The sequence below is a fragment of the Setaria italica genome, chromosome VIII (assembly GCF_000263155.2).
Source record: "Setaria italica strain Yugu1 chromosome VIII, Setaria_italica_v2.0, whole genome shotgun sequence".
NCBI classification, from domain to species: domain Eukaryota; kingdom Viridiplantae; phylum Streptophyta; class Magnoliopsida; order Poales; family Poaceae; genus Setaria; species Setaria italica.
In genome coordinates this window covers 2,811,817-2,832,014 of record NC_028457.1, presented here as the reverse complement: position 1 = coordinate 2,832,014, position 20,198 = coordinate 2,811,817, and the positions used below count along the sequence as shown (strand labels likewise).

The 20,198-nt window shown below is 44.5% G+C and overlaps 1 protein-coding gene across 1 annotated transcript; it reads right to left on the bottom strand.

The window, feature by feature from the left end:
• Positions 1–3,706: 3,706 nt before the first annotated feature.
• Positions 3,707–8,164, bottom strand: LOC101767013 (disease resistance protein RPM1). The gene is made up of 2 exons (XM_004978669.3): positions 7,192–8,164; positions 3,707–6,539 (listed from the first exon to the last, which is right to left on the bottom strand). The coding sequence occupies exons 1-2, from the start codon at positions 8,025–8,027 to the stop codon at positions 3,995–3,997; spliced, it is 3,381 nt and encodes a 1,126-aa protein (XP_004978726.1). The 5' UTR covers positions 8,028–8,164; the 3' UTR covers positions 3,707–3,994.
• Positions 8,165–20,198: the final 12,034 nt, after the last annotated feature.

The window sequence follows — 20,198 nt, the reverse complement described above, 5'->3', positions numbered from 1 at the left end:
TTGATAGCTTCTTTCTCCGCTTGTGTCTTTGCTGCATCTATTCCTGCTTTCATCATTTCTGTCATTTTGAACATGTGCACTAGGTTGCTAATTCATGCTGGGTCAAGATATGCTACCTTGATCCTGTCGCCTGTCAGTTGTTTCTCCTTCCATTGCATCCTGCATAATAGGTCGCTCATTTACTTTGCATAAAATACATATGTATTTAAAATTCACGTATGTGAGACATGTGGACTTACAAGTAGTATACGGAAATGAGATTCACGTCGAGATGTTGTCAACAGTTAAATCCATGCAAATCCTCAAAAATGATCACAATGTCGTATGGAAAAACGTCAAGAAAAATATTAGGGACACACACTGTCGGCCATACATCCCCGGGCCCATCAGAAGATCTGTACGAACCCACTCAAGGGGACGTACTCGAGACTTATCAGGATATGGAAACTACGCTACAGGGCAACATAGACTACATGAACTCCTGAAGGACTAGTCGGAATACAAGAAAACTACTCTGCCAAGTTAGAGTAGAACTCTGTAGTTGTGTCCGACTAGTACTCTTGTACCAAAGACTACCCTGTAACCCTGCTTCCCCGATATATAAGGGTGGGCAGGGACTCCCTCCAAATAAGTTCAATCCAATACAACCATACAACACACAGGACGTAGGGTATTACGCGATCTAGCGGTCCGAACTTATCTAAATGTGCTCCTGCGTCACCATTGACTGCTTGATTTCAGCGACACCCACCAACCAAAACACTATCTCGGGTACTCCTTTGATAGGTTGCCGGATTAAAACACCGACACACTTGGTGATTGCTCGAATTCCTCGTACTGTTTGGAAATTTCTGAGTAACAATCTCTCTTATAATACGATAATTAAAGCGCTTAGGATTAGCGTGTCCTCAGCCCGGTAGCACTAGCTACTGAGGGAGAAACAAACTCCATATTTCATCCTCCAACCCAAGATACGTCTTTATATATTTTTATTGCGAGTAATACATCTTTATACTTTCTTATAGTAACATTCTCAATTTCTCATCATTTGTTTTTCCTTTTTATTACACAAAATATCTGCAAGTTGCAAAGAAAAAGTCCGTGAATATGAGGCTCCTTAACGACTTTAATTAACAGGCCAACATAATCATTCATAACGTACTCCAAGGGTGGAGTAGTAATGAAAAACGGAACTTGGAGTAAATCATTTATATACATTTAGAGAATGGAAAAATATTCCGGTTTCAACCCCAAAGAGTGGAGGAATCAGTTCACAATTATTACATGTAGCTTACTGTTAGTTACACATATAAAAGAAAAGTTCATGAATCAGTCCAAGATCATTTATATACATACTGACAAAAGTAAGTGAGCGTAATGAGTCGGTAATCCATAAACTTCTCCAAGGGCGCAATGTTGCTTATCAGATTCCACGTCCCTAAATCAAACTTACTGAGTGGCTCAGTCGAGGTTCGAATCACTCAAATCAACACAGGGGCGAAGCCATGTTAGGCTTGCCGAGTGCATTGGCACCAGGGAATAAAATAAGATTCTAGAGCACTTGTGCATTCGTTGAACTTCGATGCGTGCACCACCATCCGGTCCAGCAGCCCACGCTTGCTGCGCTTGCATACTTTCTTTGTACATGGGACAACGTAATAAACAAACAGGGTAGTTCAAAGCATTGTATCAGAAAAAACCCACATGGACAGGCCAATAGTCGTCTGCTAACAAGCCAAGTGTGTCGCGCGCATGACGAGCAAGAGTTGCCCTAGTAGATAAACAACCTACTATTCTCAACAAAAATCTCGGTTGTTTTTGGAACCGGGACTAAAGATAGTCCTGGGTCTAAATTTTGTAGTATGTGGAGACACCTTTAGTCCCGGTTGGTGTTATCAACTGTGACTAAAGGAGGTTTTTAGTCCCAGTGAAAGACCCGGAACTAAAGATGGAGATCTTTAATCCCGATTAATTAGTCCCAGTTGGGAAAACGACACCCGCAAAATTACGGTTGCTCAAAACGCAAAAACTTCATCGTCCAAGTTCCAAATTGCAAGTCGCGATAGATGGGGAGGCATCATTCGCTTATCGCCGGTCGCTACTGCAGCATGCCTCCTAGCCAGATCGGTGCCCACGGTCTCAAGCTGCTGGTAAGCTTCCCTTTCTATTTCTCTCCGCTACAACATCCTTCCATAATCTTGTTTTGCTCCAAATTTCAATGATCATGAGCACCACAGTTCAACGAACTAGATAAGGAGGAGGAGGGTTCTAGAGTTAGGATATTTTGTATGAAGAGTGTGGAAGTTACCACATAGCAATACCACAATGATCATGAGCACCTATAGATAGAGATGCTCCCCTCCCTCCTAGCTAATTTCTCAACAGTGGGCGATGCCAATTATTAGCATATACATGTAGAATGTAGTATAATTAATAAAAACCAAACAGTCAGCTGAGAGACAGTCAACTAAGAAAGGATCGATCAATATTTGAGACTTGGGGTGTTGGAGTAATATACAAAATCATGTAATTGGGGAATTGATGTAATAATATTGGAAATATGTATTTTTCATCTCTTAAGTATTTTGGAAGTGTCCCTCATGTTTTAATTGGTGCAAATCGATCCCTTAATTTATTATATAGATGCACTAATCATCCCATACTAACACTTTTGTCGTTGTATAGGTTAGATATAGATTTTTATACATATACATATTGAAGTGTGCACTCAGGTCGTCCGTGCTAGCTTCGCCTATGCCTATATATATTCACTTACATCGCATTTTGTGAGTATATGATATAGCTTGATTATATTTTAGCTAAGGAGGTTATTTTACGCATTAACCACTTAGCAGATTTAAGGAGATGAAAATGCAATATAAGATATAGTGAGGATCTAAGTGACACCCAAATAAAGTAAATATTGTTTAAAATAAATATTAATTATGTGAAGTAACAAACCAATATATGGTTTAAAAATACATAATTATTAAAAGTGAGACAGCAATCATCTCCACTATGGTAGGTATATCGCCAATAGAAGCCGTATGAATAAGGGTTTGTGCCGGTACACGCCTAGTACTTATTTTTCAGAAGGACATGGTCACCAACCAAATGTACAAATGATGTTTTTTATGGTGGTATCGAAGAGCCAATGCAATCAGCGGCAACATAAAGTGGAAGTCATGACGTTGCCCAAACTATATATGCTTGGCTAAAGTAAATCGAAAAATGCTAATAAGGAAACACCACGACTTCGCCACATCCCACAATAGGTGCCAGCACTCCATAACGATAGGAGGTAATAAGTTGTTGTATGAGCTTTAGAAACAGTTGAGAATGGCTAGGATGTTTGCCTAAGGGTACGCTGCACAATCAAAGTGAACATCAGGTCATCAGCTATGGATAGAGCTACTAGAAACTTGTGCTTGATGATATATATACTTTCATAAACTCTAAATGTTAACCACTTCCTATTCTGTATAACTCATTTTTCAAGTAACTTTGTGCGAATAATGTAGATCCCATTTCCATTAAAAAATTCGAATTTGATCACGGAGCACAATACTGAGCACGTTGTTTTACAAAAGGTAATACAAATTTTCCACCATTGTATAAGAAATAATCATGAGTTATAAGTGCTACTCCAAAGCTAGCTCATCAAATTTTGTCCCATTTAGTACCATACAGTTGTTATTTATACCAATATAATTAATACATTTCCATCACATTCTCATCAGTTATGTCAATTCGTAAGTCGGTGTGATAGCAAGTTTTTAAATGAATAAATCCATCATATAATATAGGATGGCAATTTGACTACCTTATTCTATTAGAAAAACAGTCAAGCGGGAATCCCTCTAATTTCGCCAACAGCCAGTGATGGACTTTACAAAAGTTTGGGATATACTTGAACAAATGTGGATGGGAAATGATTGAAAATAATAAGAAAAATTAAGGTATATGATATTGCATATTACTGAGGATCAGCTCATCAGCATCCTTGCAGCGTATGAGAAGGCACCATGCCATGCCCAGTAATTGACAACTCAGTTGAAACAGAATCTTCTGAAACCTCCATACTCTTGAAAGCATGATTTTGTATATCTGCAAAACTATTCTGGCTGTTTGGCCCATAAGAGGAACCCAGTTTTTGGTTAACTGGAATTGGAGTGTCAGTCTGTTCTATTGTTTCATTTGGAGAAACAGAATTGTTTGCAGAGTCAACTTTGGTTAGCTCTACTGGAACACAATTGCCCGCATGCTCACTTTCTGCTTTACTAGCTGTTTCTGATAAATTGGTCATAGGAGGAACCTCAAAAACTCCCATATGATTGGAAGAAGAATACGATCCACCATCTGAGCTTGCTTGAACTGCACGAATATTATGTATCTTTGGTTGAGCAGATGAGTCTAATCCTTGGTTTACTAGCATACTACTGCCCGTGTCTTGTGTGGATCCCATTGACGCAACAGAATATCCTTGATTTACTATCCTACTACTGCCTGTGTCTTGTACGGATCCCACTGATGCAACAGAATTTTCTGTAAACTTAATTCTGGTTGGCACCAAAACATCAGAATCTTCTGTAGGTTTCCTTTTTGAAATTTCAGCTTTAGGCTCCCTTTTCGAAGTGTCAGCTATTTTGGATGGCAAAACTTTTGGCTTATTTGGATGTTCCTTAGCAGCCTCTTCCCATTCCCCCCATGTATCTGAATCAACCCTATCATCAAGAATAACCTCCTTAAGGACTTTCAGATATTCTATTTTGATACCGCAAAGGCCATGTAGACCCTTACAGAGCAGCTGAAGTGTGTTGAGGAATGGCATAGATCCTTCTTGAATTGTTGGAAGTGTTGGATGTGTTGGATGTTGCAGCACAAAACAAAGACATAGCAAGCTGGGGAATGCCTTATCTTTTATGGTGAACTTCTCAAGGTCATCAGCAATCAGTTTTAAATATTTCAAGTTACTCAGCAGGGTCAAAGCTTCAAGAAGGCCCTTCGTACATTTAACAGATGTAAGGCACAACTCCTTGAGACCACGAAGTGAAATAACAAACTGAGGCAATGCATCCAATTCGCCGTGTAATTTCAGCGAGCTCAGGTAACACGGTTCTTTTAAGGAATTGAGGGAGTCAATAAAGGATTTGTCAAAATGAAGCGATAGAGAACGATCACCAATATTTGCTACATTTTTATCATGGATGAACTTCTGAATGGCCTTCTGAAGATCAGTCCAGTTACCACTTGCACCTGCCGATGACACACACCAAACCTTCACCTTTCTCAATTTTGTCATATAATCCATAAAATTAAAATAACCTTGTCTTCCGTCAGTGATTAATCCTGCTAGTGTCTGCAAGACACTTCTCCCTTGCGAGGGAAAATCCACGGCATCGAGAACCATAAACTTCCCAAACAGATGAAGTAAACAAGGCATCAGGAAGACTTCTGCCCGCACCTCAGCTACCATAGATTGCCTTAAATCAAGTGTCTCCAAAACTGTCAGTTTTGAAATATCCTTGGGAAGCTTGGTAATGTTTTTTCCAAGGCTCAGATATTTCAAAAGCAGCAGAGAGCATATGTTTTTGACATGAGTATCCTTCAAGTCATCACACTTTTCTAGATCCAAGACTCGAAGCAGGCGATACTTGCTGAAGTCTAAAATAGCTTCACTAGGCTTCCCAAAAACCGTCAGAGATCGAACGAGAGATAAAGAATTACAATCTGAATTATTGCCATCTGTAGCAGTGCTTTTATGGACAGAAAGACGACGAACATATTTGTCATTGTTCATCTCATCACAAAGCAAAGTGACAAATTTCTGAGAGATTGACATGTGCGTAATGAACTCATGCATCATGCCGTAAGTCTGGCATGTCTTCACGGTCTCATTGTTGCTTACATAAATGGGCTCAATGATGTTCCGATCCTTGAGCGCATCAAAAGCAGTTGCAGGATCCGGGGTGCTAGTTGAAGGTTGTAGTTCTACAAATCCCTCAGCTAACCATAGTCTCAACAGGCTTTTTCTCTTGATCTGATAATCACATGGGAACATACCAAAATATAGCAAACAGGCTTTCAAAGCATGGTTTGGTAGACTGGTGTAGTTGCGGATCAGCACCCGTCGCATTGCTTCAAAAGTTCTGTCATTCTTCAAATGATAATGTAACTTGCTGCATATATCTTCACATGAAGGTCCTTTCGGCCAACCCTGTGTTTGCAAGAATTCACCTATAGTTACCAGAGCAAGTGGCTGGCCGCCACATTTCTTCAAAATTGCTGCTGAATCCGGCTGCTTGTAACAGGAATATTCGTTAGGGCAAGCTTTGAAGGAGAACAGTTGTTTCGAGCATTCCTCATCAAGTCTTCTCATCTTGTGCACATAGCTTTCAGAGGAGCTGCAGGCATTAGCAATTGATTGAATAGTAGTTGTCACCACTACTCTGCTTGAAACATCATTATCGTCTGGGAAGGCTGATTTGATGTTTCTCCACAAAACTTCTGTTTGAATGTCATCAATCACAATTAAATACCTAAAAGAAAAACAATCAAGAAAGAACTCAATTTCCTTCAAGATCATAAGAAAAAGTCTGTTTTTACACCCTAACTATTCCCAATCCGGAAATCACTCTTGAACTCAGATCTGGACATATCGCACTGTTGAACAACTAAAACTGATCACTTTATACCACTATAAGACCCAAAGAACCCCGCGACTTCATTGATGTGGCATCCACGTTTGGCAGCAGATTGCAACATAGGGACATCCTGCCACAAATTGGCGAAAATGTTCACCTCCTTGGCACCTTTCGCAATCTGAGGTTGCCCCTTCCATGTCTGCCTAGGATTGTTGGCTTACATTCACCCTCAGACATGAGGTGTTCATGGTGCAGCAAATAAGTCATGTGGATGTTTAGTTGCTACTCACTCCCTTCCAAAATGTAAGATGATTTAATTTGGTCCTAAGTCAAACTTAACTTTGACATAATATAAAATTCCTGCCCCTACAAGTGTTAAGTGCACTGTGCAGATAAACAATCAAATAGTTTATTTGTAAATATAAACTCACTAAAAATACTCATAAAATAGTGTTGTGATATATTAGAGGTGTGCTTAAAACTCTGTTGACAGAAAAAAATAAATTAGTAAAATTAGCGAGCGAAACTAAGCAAAAGAATTCGTTACCTCTTGTTATGCAACTGCTTTCTTATATCTTCACAAAGCTGTCGATCCTTTGACGTGCCCTGAGAAGAACCCGCGGAATCGGCATTGAGTTCGCCGAGCACCTGTGTCAGCACCTCCGTCGGCTGCTTGCCCGCGGCACAAACCCATGCGTGTTTCTCGAATCTTCTGTCGCCGATTTCTCTATTGTACACTTGGGCAGTCAGGGCGGTCTTCCCCAAGCCGCAGAAGCCGACGATGGCGATCACCTTCAACTGCCCCTTGGCTTCTGACAGCTGCTCCAAGAGATCCGCCCGGAGCCCGTCGATGCCCACTAGATCTGTGTCACAGATGTTGCGCGGATCAAATACTGGCGACGACGATTCATCCATCCAAGCAGCAGCAGAGGGTTGTTGCTGTGCATGACCCGTATATCTCTTCTTCCGCTCATATACTTCCATCGCCAGCTTCTTCAGCCGCTGCACCTCGCCGGCGAACTGCAGACTAGCGAGCATCTTCTTGGGGAGTCGAACAATTTTGCGGAACGAGGCCGGCTGCTGCTTCCAGATAGCGTGATACCTGACGCTGTCCAAGAAGTCCTCTATGCCGAAAGCCAGCTCGCGCAAGTCTTCAATCAACAAGCCCGACACGGCCCCGTGGTCGTCGGCCTGCTCGGAGAGCTCATCATCGATGGAACCGATAATCATGCGAAGCTCCTTGTCGAGGAATTTGATGCCTCTCTTGACGCCCTTCTGCAGCTTGTACTTCTCATCAGCCAGCGAGAGGAGCTTCGGCACGACAGCTCTGATTAACCCGCCCAAGAGGGCGGCCTCCATCCTCTTCGCCTGGAGATCGAGCATGCATCGGCTTCCTAGATCTAGTCCTTTATTTCCCTTTTCGCTGAGGGGGTTGACTCTTGACTGAGGAGTGAGGAGGTGGTATCAGAGAAGACTTGGAACAGTGCGGTTGAATGTTCTCAGTCGTGGGTACACTCTATGGGGGAAGAAGCAGGGAAAGGGCTTGTAGCTCAATGGTACACTCTTTTAAAGGTTAATCTCTAAGATACAAACGGGTGACTAGATAAGCTTAATCATGTTGTTAGAACACAGTAAGCACCAGTGCAAACTTGAGCATTTTATCCGTCTTTTTAAGCACCAGGTGCGAATGATGTGAAGAAGCCCATTTTATTGCTAAACGCATCCTCTAAACTGTTATGGCCTGTTGGGGTTAGTCGTGTCACATTAATCTTCGGATGCTAATTAGAAGGACTAAACATGAACTAATTATAAAACTAATTGCAGAACTTCACGGAAGAGAATCTATTAAGCTTAATTAATCCATCATTAGCAAATGGTTACGGTAGCACCACATTGTCAAATTATGGACTAATTAGGTTTAATAGATTCGTCTCACAAATTAACCTCCATCTGTGTAATTAGTTTTGTAATTAGACTATATTTAATACTCCTAGTATCTAAACATCTGTGATAGGAATTAAAGGTTAACGCAGGTGAGCCAAGCCAAACAGGCTAACCAAGTTATCGACCGCCCAACTGATTGGAGTTAACCAAATTAATCCTTGAAATACGCCAAATTAACCCGCCAATCCATAAAAATATGCGTCAAGTATATATGCCTTACAGGCACAAATAACAGAGGTTGCATGGCTATATGGCATACATCATTACTATCTCCGGTCACCTAAACATGACGTATATAGCTTAAAACAATTGTATGTAAGCCAAATTTATGTCCAGACTCCAGAGCGTCATGTTTAAATGGCTGGAGTTCACACCACATTACACGCATAGTTCAAGTTTACCTCATCGTAAGTTGAAGCTCATATAGCGGAAGGTCCATTGTCCTCGTACACACATACTATACGGCTTTCCGACTCAACTACAAAACAACTTATCAACGGCGCCATAAGTACATTTTGTATTCGCATGATTTATCAGGTACTAGTGTATACGGGGATGCAAGGTTCATATCAGGAGTACGTGTGACAACCCGTTTTTTATAATAATTTTAAAATCACTACATTTTAGGCCTTTTAAATTTTTTTCACAAATATAATTTATTCTTCTAGTTTAGTTGGCCAGAAACAGTTAAAATTATTTCCCTATTTAAATCTTGCACAAAAACTTCACATTTGTGTGTCATTTGAGTACTTGTAAACCGTAGTACCATGCAAATCCCAACTCTTTCAATTTCGAATCATTCCAAACCTTTCCTCCCTCTCAGCAGGGAGCTCCTATGGAACTAGTGGAAGCTAGATAAGCTTTATAGCTTTAAAGCCCATTAGATCCAATTAAAGTTGTAAATTTAATATATAGAGTTCAACATTTTCTGAATAAGAGATAAACATTCGAAAATGGTAAATTCAACAATTTTTTAAAACTAGATCAATATTTTGAAACATGCTACTTTCAACATTTTGAAAACTATTTCAACAACTCAACGAAATGGATTCAACATTTACCCAAATTTGGCTCAACATTTTTTTAAAAAAAATAACTAGCACCATCTTCTCCAATGATGTCGGCGACGCGCGATGTGGTGGCTTCAGCCTGGCAATGGCGCATGGCGGAGACGGCTGCAGCACGGGCAGCAGCCACGGTGGGCGGGGCACGCGCGGGAGGGGCAGCAGCTATGGTGGAGTGGGCGCGGGGTGGAGGCGCGCGGCCACAGAGATGGAGCACGCGGAGACGGCGTGCGGAGATCGTACAGCCCACACGTGCTGCACGAATCTCAAATGCATGCTTCCTTTCCAACCCGCACCATCTTTCTGGCCCGCTCCAGCCCACACGTGCTGCACGAATCTCAAACACTCTCCGCGGCATGCTTCCCGCACCATCTTTCTGGCCCGGTCCAGCCCACACGTGCTGCACGAATCTCAAACACTCTCAGCGGCATGCTTCGTTTCCAACCCGCACCATCTTTCTGGCCCGGTCCAGCTCTTCTTCCCCACCCACTTTCCGGCCTGCCCATCCACCCCACCAGCCTGGACAAAAAAGCCCACATTCCTTTTTCTTGGTACGGCCCAAATTCGGCCGGTTCGCCGGTCGGTACACAGGCCAGACGGGTGACGGCCTGACGGGCCCACGAGCATGCCCATGGACCACCTTCACATCGGCAGCATGCAGCAGGGTGGCGGCGGCGGCGGCGGCGCCACTCAAGGCATGCTGGCCGGTGGCAGGAACACACCATTCCGGGCTGGGGACGGTACGGGCTGCCGTGGCGGCTGGGAACCCGATGGTGCAGCAGCAGCTCATGAGCATGGCGCCTCAGCAGCAGCGGGGCATGCCGTCGGGGATGGAGGTGCTGCAGGATGCTGCAGCGGCCGACAACCCGATGGTTCAGCAGCACTGCAGCAGTACATGGACCGGATGCAGCAGCAGCCACTGCTGGTGGCAAGAGGCAGTAAGAAGAAGATGCAGTAGAAATTATGGAAGAGAACCACCGTATTCGTGCTTTTTTACATGTCTTTTGATACCTTAAATTGGTCTCCAATGCAAACCTTTGATTGTTGCTTTTTCTAAGCATTATTAGTGGTAAAAAAAGAGCCATTCGAAGCATTTCCATGTATGATGAGTCGGATATAATACTATTTTTCATGTAGTAAATGCTAAAACTTTCACATATATTAGCTTTTAGCTGCCAACGTTTATATAGTTTTTGAGAATAGATGGGGTAGTTAATAATTAGTAGGAAGATTAGATGGACAAAATGTCAGGCGGCCTTATTTTTACTGTTTCCAGTTAGCTGTGCTTCTTATACATTACTTGGTGTGTAGAACTCTTTGAATTATATGATCCCGAGAGAAGAAGATCACAATTTCACCCAGTAAACTTTGTTTTTTCCCCCGATCGGTCAGCCTAGTAAACTCAGCACTATAGCTTTTAGGTTACAAGATGATTCGATCGTGGTTAATTTATCCCCTTTATTATAGTATATACGATTCATCCTAGCTACATGCTTCACCAGGGTCGTCTTTTTCACCTTTGTGCTTGGATCCTGTTAATGGCATTATATTGCATCCCCGTCATTACAACTATGATGGTATATCGATCATTGGGACCTTTATTCATTGCTATTAGCCGGCAGGTATATTTGTTGATCCGATCTCCTCTAGTTTGGGTTTTGCATGCATCTTATGAGGGTGGTTGTAGTGTACTTTACTAGCAGATGGCATGGAATAAATAGCTCACTTTGTTGGCCCCAATCAAAAGTTCATCAATTAGGCGGCATCAAATACATCCTACAGGACCTCCTTTTTTGGTAAGTAAATTATTTCGAGTAGTAAACAGCAGGCGACGACATCACATGATGCTTTGCAAATGTACAAGCAGCACCACGTCACCAGTCCGATCGCGATCCCAGAGCGAGGATCGAGCTAAATTGTAAGGATGTCAACTTGTAACGCATGCAACTTGCATAGTAACTTCGTGTTCCAAGATTGCCACCGTTCGCTGCAAATAAATTGCATCGCAGCATGGCCCATTATCAGATGGGCACCATCGTAAGTTGCATCACTGGATAGCAAGCTCGTCCATCTCCACACTGCCATGCCATCGTCTCCTCCTCCTACAGTAGTAGTGCTACTCCTCTTCTCCGTTAATCAATGGCGTCTGCCGGCGCCGCCGCGGCAGCACCGCTTGTTAAAATGGGCACTGTCGTCAGCGCCAGCATCTGCGTGGCGCTGCTTCTGATGCCTGTTGGTCTGCCAGCGATGGCGGACACGATGCAGGGTTGTCTCGAGGACTGTGGCACGGCGTGCAGGCTCTTCGCTCAAGCCACCTGCAGGAGCATCTCCACCGTCGTGTGGCCAACGAAGGAGCTCTGCGAGGCTAAGGTCATACATGGAGCGACCTGCTACAGTGGCTGCACCACTGGAGTGGTGCCCAACACTACTTGCTCTTAGTTTCAGCTATCTACTTGTCATCGTCACCACAAAGTCGTCGGTCCAGAGCCGGGACTCCTACCGCCACGATAATATTGTTCCTACCTCTCTTCACCAACGTCAAATGTAATTCTATCCTATGCTGGGTTTAATTGCATAGGGCACTCATATGAGATCGATCGATGTCAGAGGTTTTGCTGATTTTTAACTTCTGTATGTAATGTGCGTACCAAACAACAAATATTATTACTGAACTTCTAATCAACGAGCACCCGTGCATTGGAAGAGGGTGGTGGCGGCCGATGATGGCCAACATGTTTGAGAACTGCTTCGATACTCCTTTTTTAACTTCTTGAACGAATCTTAAAGAAGCCCACCATTTAATTAATAAATTTCTTAATTGATTTCCATCTGGTCCTGGATGGGCTTGGTCCTATAGTGCGCCCAGCCCATGCCCGCCCACCTCATGGTCCATCTGGATTCACCGTTGATCCTTATCCCGATCCCCTCTGTTCGGACGTTCTGCTTTTTCCCGTCGAGTCGTCAGCTGGGGTCCGCTTCTTCGCGGCCTCCGGCATCTCCCTGGATGAGATCACGCTCTTCGCGCTCCTCAAGTCGCTCGCGGCGTCCAGGCCGTGGCTGTCCGGACTCGTCGCCGGGGAGTTCCACGCTGTTGCGATCCTACGTGGGGCCGATCTGTTCGTGTCCAATGGGCTCTTCTGTCATCACTGCCTGTGCCAACTCCGGGGACATGCGCTCTGCTCGACTGCTTGCACGGTGTTTGACGAAATTCCCTGGCGAGACGTCGTGTCCTGCAACTAGAAGAAAGATCCAGTCAGTTACAGTTTCATACTTGCATTATCACATGAACCATGGGCATGTTGACAAGGAATGAAGCTTTTCTGGCAAGCAGATCCTCAAGGAATAAGCATTTGGACTACCGCATAAGATTATTGGTTCTGGGATGCTACCCAATTCAGCCGCATTTTCAATCATCGTTCCTTTCGTTCCTTTGTTCTCCACTCTGCAGGGAGTTACACAAGCTTATGGGTATGTGTCGGTGTTTTGTACCACCGACTAGTGATTATATGTCGCGCTCTCCTCACTTCCGATGATTAGTACACAAGAACAAAGGATTTATACTGGTTCAGGAAAATTCCTACGTTCAGTTTCGGCAGAAGTCGTGTTCCTTGGATCGAGTGCACTATGAGGGAGGACGGCTTGGGGTCCTATTCCGGCGAGGTGAGGTGAAGTGGAGAGGTGGTGCGAGGAGGTAAGGGAGCGTGGGGAGGCGATTTATAGGCGGCCGGGGTGGCTGGGGAGCTCGAGCTGGCTGGGGCAAGCTTACCCCGGCCAGGGACAAGTGGCTCCGGCGCAACGGTGGTGGTGACGCGCGCGGCACCGGCGATGGAGGTGAATTGGGAAGCAAGGTTGAATGACGAAGATCCGCATACTCCACATCACAAGCGAAAAATGGAGAGGCGAGGAAGACGAGGCGGCTCAGATTCCCCATTTCCCCTACATCCTTATCTTTAATAGGCCTTCATGATGAGCATTATCCGGGAGACCGAAGACTGCACCTTCAATGAAATAACCAACAGACTAAGTGCTCGACTAGCTCATCATAAAGCCCTTTGGGGGCTACAGTTGATATATTGTATCCCAGGTATCCTCACCATTGGAAGATAAGCTCGACTAGGACGAGGTGGGCCGAGCCTGTTAAGGAAGAGGCCCAAGCAAGATAGGGTAGAACAACTACTTGGGAAGCAAGGTATCGACTGTATACAAGTTATTCATATTGATCCAATAGGATCCGATGCAATCTTCTTGTAAACAAAGTAGGAAACCGTAGATTGATATCATTCGGCATTCCATCAATAACTCCAGCTCTCAGACTATATAAGGGGAGGTAGGGGTGACCCATCCATAAATTCGACATTCGTAGCTAGAACCCTAGATAAACTCATTAGTGCCACTGTAAACCCGAGCGTAGGATATACGAGAAGCTTACCCTATACCTGAACTAGTATAAACCTGTGTCTCATGTGCTACCGTTCTGATTTCTTATGCACAAAATATTGATGTACATGTTGACGATATTAATCTATAACACCCGTGTAAACTGCTTGCATTCCAACTCCCAAGACAAGAAGAGAGGCAGGGAGACAGCCTTGGGCCGATGGCGGCCTAGTTTGGGGAGGGGGTGGCCGACCAAACCATGGGGCTGGGAGAAGGGAGGGAGGAGTTGGGCCATCTACAAGAGTTTGGGCCTAGGGGAAAATTTTACGATTAAACTATTTGCAAATATAATTTTTAATTTTACAAGAGAGGTTTTCGAAACCTCATCGATCGTAGGCATATTTCAAAATTAGTTTTCACACGAACAAAAATAATGCATGATGGCATGAATGCAACAAAACATTTTATACCATATGCCATGTATAATTCAATTTAAAATATATTTTCCTCCTGTAATAAATTAAGTCTTAGCACTAATTAACTCTAGAAAATTTTAAATTACTGCAAAAACTGAATTATGGTGTTACATTTTCCCTCCGGGTTGATCTCCAGCAGTATCTATATTATTTATAATTAGTCTTCATGTCATCTTCCTCATCTCCTTGGTTACTGTTATTATCGTGATTTATTTTTGTGGCCTAAGAATTAGATTGATCGGGCGGAGTTTAGAGACCTAGGGCTAACTAAACTTTGTTCCCCTTTTCTCTATAAAATTTGTTGTTTTTAGCTTTCCTTTTAGCGGAGAACTAGCGTTCATTTGCTTTCTATTTACTCTTTTGCTATATGATTGTTGTCATTTGAATGTATCTGAATCAGCTCCGCTCCAGGCGGTGATGACTACGCAAGCCGATGAGCTGTTGAAGATAAGAGAAGGTCCTGCTTGGACCAAGACTTATGAGAATATAGACAAATACAGTACTACGATACTCTCTCTGTCTCAAATTCCAAATAAAGATATATTTTGGGACTCAGCACATGTATCAAGACCAACGACCAAAAGATCAGGATACCCCTGCTATTCTCTCTCCTGCATTTGTATTCTCCACCGCCAAAAGCTGCTTTCCACCTTTGAGTAGTAGAGTGCAGGTAGGCCTGCTGCCTTGGATTGGAGCTAGTAAAGTAGTAGGACGTGAGGCAAAATGAAATTTTCAATGGGACAATATTCAAACACCGCCGGAATGATGTTGTTTTCGGGACGGAGGGAGTAGGCTATAAACCGTGCTTGGCTGAACAGGATAAAAGACACGTAACGACAAGCGTGTGCCTGACGGCTACGCCCGAAATGACTCGAGCCACGATAGGACCGTGGCCCCAGCTGTCACAGCTGATTGACAAGAGTGAAATATGTTCACGGTGAGGTGAGCGTGTGGTGGTTGGTGGATGGAATGGAGATGGGGCGCGCGATGGCATCCCATCCACCAGCAGCAGCAAATATTTTTTTAGCGAGTCCGTGGGGCCGTCGCGTCCACACAGTAGAAAGGGGCGAAGCTGTATGGTCAGGAGAAAGCACTAGCGTGATACCGGTCTTGTCTTTCATCGTATTTGGCAGCACTCCAGCTCTAGAAACACAGCTTAGGAGCAGGTGCTTCAGGCCGTGTTTAGTTGGGGAATTTGGGAGGTGCCAAATTACTGTTACAGCACTGTAGCACACTGTAGCGTTTCGTTTGTATTTGTGAATTATTGTCCAAATATTGACTAATTAGGCTCAAAAGATTCGTCTCGCAAAGTACAACAAAACTGTGCAATTAGTTTTTAATTTCATCTACATTTAGTACTCCATGCATGTACCGCAAGTTTGATGTGATGGGGAATCTTCTTTTTGCATAGTGTCAAAGTTGGGAGTTGGGAGTAACTAAACATGGCCTCACCATGGAACAGCTCTACATTAAAGCTGATCTCCAACCAAATTATTTGGTAGAGCTCCAACTCTAAGATATACTCTATAAGAAAAGAAAGTCATTTTGGATGAGGTTTGGGTCAAACATTGGGAATATAAATCATGAATAACTTTTAATTTGTTGAGTTTGGAAATGTGAAAGCCATATTGTTGGTGCTAGAAATCGGTCAACCGAATCCCAGCGACCGACACACGACCCGGGAGAATCTGCTTAGCTCCTGTTCGGGTGAATGCCCTGGTGCGGTTCGCGCGGCGTGCCAGCCAATCTGACCTGTTGATTGGCAAGGAAGAACGCGTGTCAGGTTCAGAAATTACGATCGGCTAAGTTTTCGATCGAGAGAGTTTATCGGCGAATCGGCCGATTTACTGTGATAATGAAATCGGCTATAATACAGCCTGATCTCTATAGCCTTGTAGACAGGAAATTACTAAAATAATCGGAACAAAGCTTGTGATAACAATACTAGGAACAGATTTAATCGGCAATAGATGAGTCTAACGATAGAAAATAAAGAAAGCCGATACTACCGATTCCCAGCTGGATAACTGGTGATAAAAACTAGAAAAACAGGTAAAAACCTATGAATCTAGCAAATATCGATAACTAGTGAATAAATCTAAACGAAACAACAGCGATACGCCCGAAGTTAAAGCTTAGATATTACTCGATAAACGGAACTTACAGAATCGGCCGGAGATCAAGATGATGCAACCCTGCCAACCCGTACGAACTCGTGGACAAGAGAAAAGTAACGGCGAAGTCGCCTGCTTGAAAGTAAGTACGAAGAAAAAGTAGCTTGTTGTATTGATTGGTTGATGATTACAGATTTTCAAAGGTAGCTATTTATAGCCCCGTACAGATAACTTCTTAACCGACTAGAATCCTATCTCTAATTCAAACAGAAAACGAATATCTACAAGCACAATTCGTGCTAGGTTAGTTATTCCACGCTTCGTGGGCTAACCCCCACCTTATCCTTCCATCCCTTTCCAAGCCCATACAGGCCCAATTAGTCCATCCTCCTAATCGGCCGATTTCTCATCGGCAAAAGATTGCCGATTGGGATTCTGGTGCATTCGTCCTGAAGCGAGACAAAAGTCGCCAGCCGATTCCGCACTATGGCACCATTTGGCCGATTCCCAACTGTGCTTCTCCGATTTCCTTTCTTCTTGGCGCCGATTCTACTGGTGACGAAATTCGGCGTCAACACATGCCCCCCAGTTTCGGAGTAAAACACAGTCTTTTACTTCGAAATTCTTTATAACCTCCCCTCCGAAACGGCCGCAGTGAAAATATCCTTCCGTTTCGCGGTCTCCCAGCTGATCATTGCAATTTTTGAAACGGGCGCCCACGACAACCACTACCCCCAAAAAACTCGAAGCGCCGGCGCGGTGAAAATTCCATCTTTACCCCCTCTTCAGACACCTTATAAATAGCGCTTCACCGTACCTCATCTTCAAGCTCACGTCTCTTTTCCCAACGCGCGCGCATCCTTCTTCTTTCAACACTTTCCCTTGCCACCGAAGCTTTCTAGTTTCACTTCCTGTTACTTCTTCCCTCTTCCCTTCAATGGCGGCTCCTTCCGGCAGCTCCCCCACACGCGATGCTCCAGAGATAGTGCCTCCGGTGGTGGTGGCGACGACCGTCACTCCATCCACAGATGAAAGAGCTTCATCAGAAATCCCAATGGCGATCCCCATCGCGGCTCCGTCATCCACATCCGCATCGGCGACCACACCGATTACTCAGAACTTCATCCCGGAGGTAAATACCGAATCCTTCCCCTATCGGCAACGTATTTATCTTAGATCTGTTCCTTACATTTCCATGCTCCTTTTCTTTTTTAGGCGGTTAGGCATAGAATTACTATTCACCTCACGGGAAGTCCTGGCCTTGTTTGCCTCGGTCCTATGGGAGACCCAGATCCGGTAGACCTTATAAATTCGGAAACCGACCGGATACCCTTCAAACGATCCGATATGAACTTAGATCAATGGGTGGGTACTTTCAGATCCTGGCCGAATGAAACCCCAGGTTGGAGGGAATGGTACCAACGGATGGCTGCATCAAAGAGCGTCTCGTGGGAAAAGCTCAAAATCGGCCAGTGCATCAACCTCTCCCTGTCTCAAATGGAGAAAAATGAGCCGTTAGTGATGGCGGCTTCCTATTTTTGGTCTGACGCACTTAATGCGTTCTTATTTGGGCACGGTCCTATGACCCCCACACTGGCCGATGTGGTCCTCTTGACCGGCCTGGACATTTCTTCCCCTGACACACCCTTCCGCCTTTTGACCACAACGTCACATCGGCTGGACACAAGGGGAATCGGCGGCTGGAAAGGCTTCATCAAAAGTAACAAGAAGACCGGCACTATTGATAACAGGGAACACACAGCTTTCCTGATGATGTGGCTAGAAAAACACTTCTTTTGTGGAAGAGCCGCCGGTCCAACAACCAACACCCAACCCTTAGCTGAAGCACTGTCCAAAGGGGACCATATTCCTCTCGGGAAACATCTACTGGGTGCCGTGTACCACATGCTTCATCAAATCGGCACAAGACTTTCCAAGGGAGAACCGATCGGCAATCCAGGCGGGCCTTGGTGGTTCGTCAATCTATGGTTGAACCTTTACATGAGCAGAATCACCCGGCAGCCGGTGGACCATATGACGTTCCCCAATATCGAATTGGCAGAGGACCCCACCGAGCGTCGCCGATGCATGTCCTTTGGTGAAGCGGCGTCAGCTTGTCCGGGTTGTACATATTCTGCTACAAAGGTAGCCGAGTACTTTCGGTGCTTCTACAATGGATTTAATGAAGACGCAACTATTTGGTTCCTGTATCAACGAGACAATCCAGTCTTTGAGCTCCCCACCTGCTTCGATTCGACTTCCGGCCGGTTTGATGAAGCTCTTTATGAAGGACTGATCAAACCAGGACTCCTACCGGCCAACTTCTTTTCAGGGAAGGATGCCCCTACGTACGAATTCTACAACCCATCTACTGCAGCACGACAATTCGGCATGGGTCAACTGCCGATACAAGTGTATTTTGCTGGCCGAATCAAGTTCAGAGATGTGCTCTTATCTAGCCTGGATTACGGTCGGTTGCGAGACCGAATTCCCGACTCCAGTACGATTAACTTGAATGACTGGCTATTATTTCCATTTGCCATCCAGCCGTTCAAACTTTGGTGGGCCGAATGGAAGCAATTTCTATTCTGCAACTCAGCATCGGCATACTGCAATCTTCTGGATCCGGCCAACATTGATCCAAACGCCGAGGTATTTCTCATAGCCGATTTTTTATTCTTTTCAACATGATTGAACACTAATGATTTTTATTGTTTCTTTTAGGCCCGGGAATCGGACCCCCTCCCAACGCACAGCCGCAGCGGACGGTTGATAGAGAGCAATCCATATACCCACCTACCCTCTTATCGGCTATAACGCTCCATCTGTTGCCGTGATTGCCGGCCGATCAAAGCAAGTTCATAAGAGCACCACTAAAAAGACCAGTCGCCGAGTCCGGGCTCGCACGGAATCGGCGGATCCTCCTTTGCTTGTATCGGCAGAAACTTTGACCGCACCGTTTTCCCAGGTCACTCAAAGCGCCAATACTCAAGCCATCACACAAGCCGGGGTGGCTGCCGCATCATTATTGTTGGAAGCTATGCAGGTAAACCCGAGTTTTACTATCTCCGATTGTCATTTTGATATTAACTCTTCTTAACTTTGTACTTCTCAGAGCACTATGGAAACACCACAATCGGCGACAACTCAGACGGACACCAACGCGCCCCCGCCCTCATCCATTGAGGTATAGTACTTATCTTACAGATTTCCTTCGGGTATTTGCGCAATGTACTTAAACGACCCTCTGACACAGGCCATCGGCACATCGAGCGCTTCTCGACCACCGATTTCTTCTCAGGGGGCTGGTCCGAGCACCGCGTCGATTGTCGTGGAGTCTTCTTCATCAGATGAGCCTGTGGCGCAGGCCGCTGAGCAAGACACGACGCCTTTACAAGCGCAGCATGAAGAAATTCGCTTCAAAATGGTAAGTTCCTAAACCAGCTTTCAACCAGCCGATTTGCTTCGATTCCCCGCCGATTCATCCTTTTTCCTTATTTTCTTAGGAACAAGACTCTCCCAACAACAGCCTCTTCTCCTTTGCGGTTGCTCTTTCTGATGACGAGGAAGTCGCATCCC

What these genes read in the sequence shown, in the direction of transcription:
- LOC101767013 (XM_004978669.3), bottom strand. Translation starts at nt 8,027, where the DNA reads ATGCTCGATCTCCAGGCGAAGAGGATGGAGGCCGCCCTCTTGGGCGGG. An exon ending in AAGCAGTTGCATAACAAGAG is followed by an intron (nt 6,540 to 7,191) that starts GTAACGAATTCT and finishes TTTTTCTTTTAG; the next exon opens with GTATTTAATTGTGATTGATG.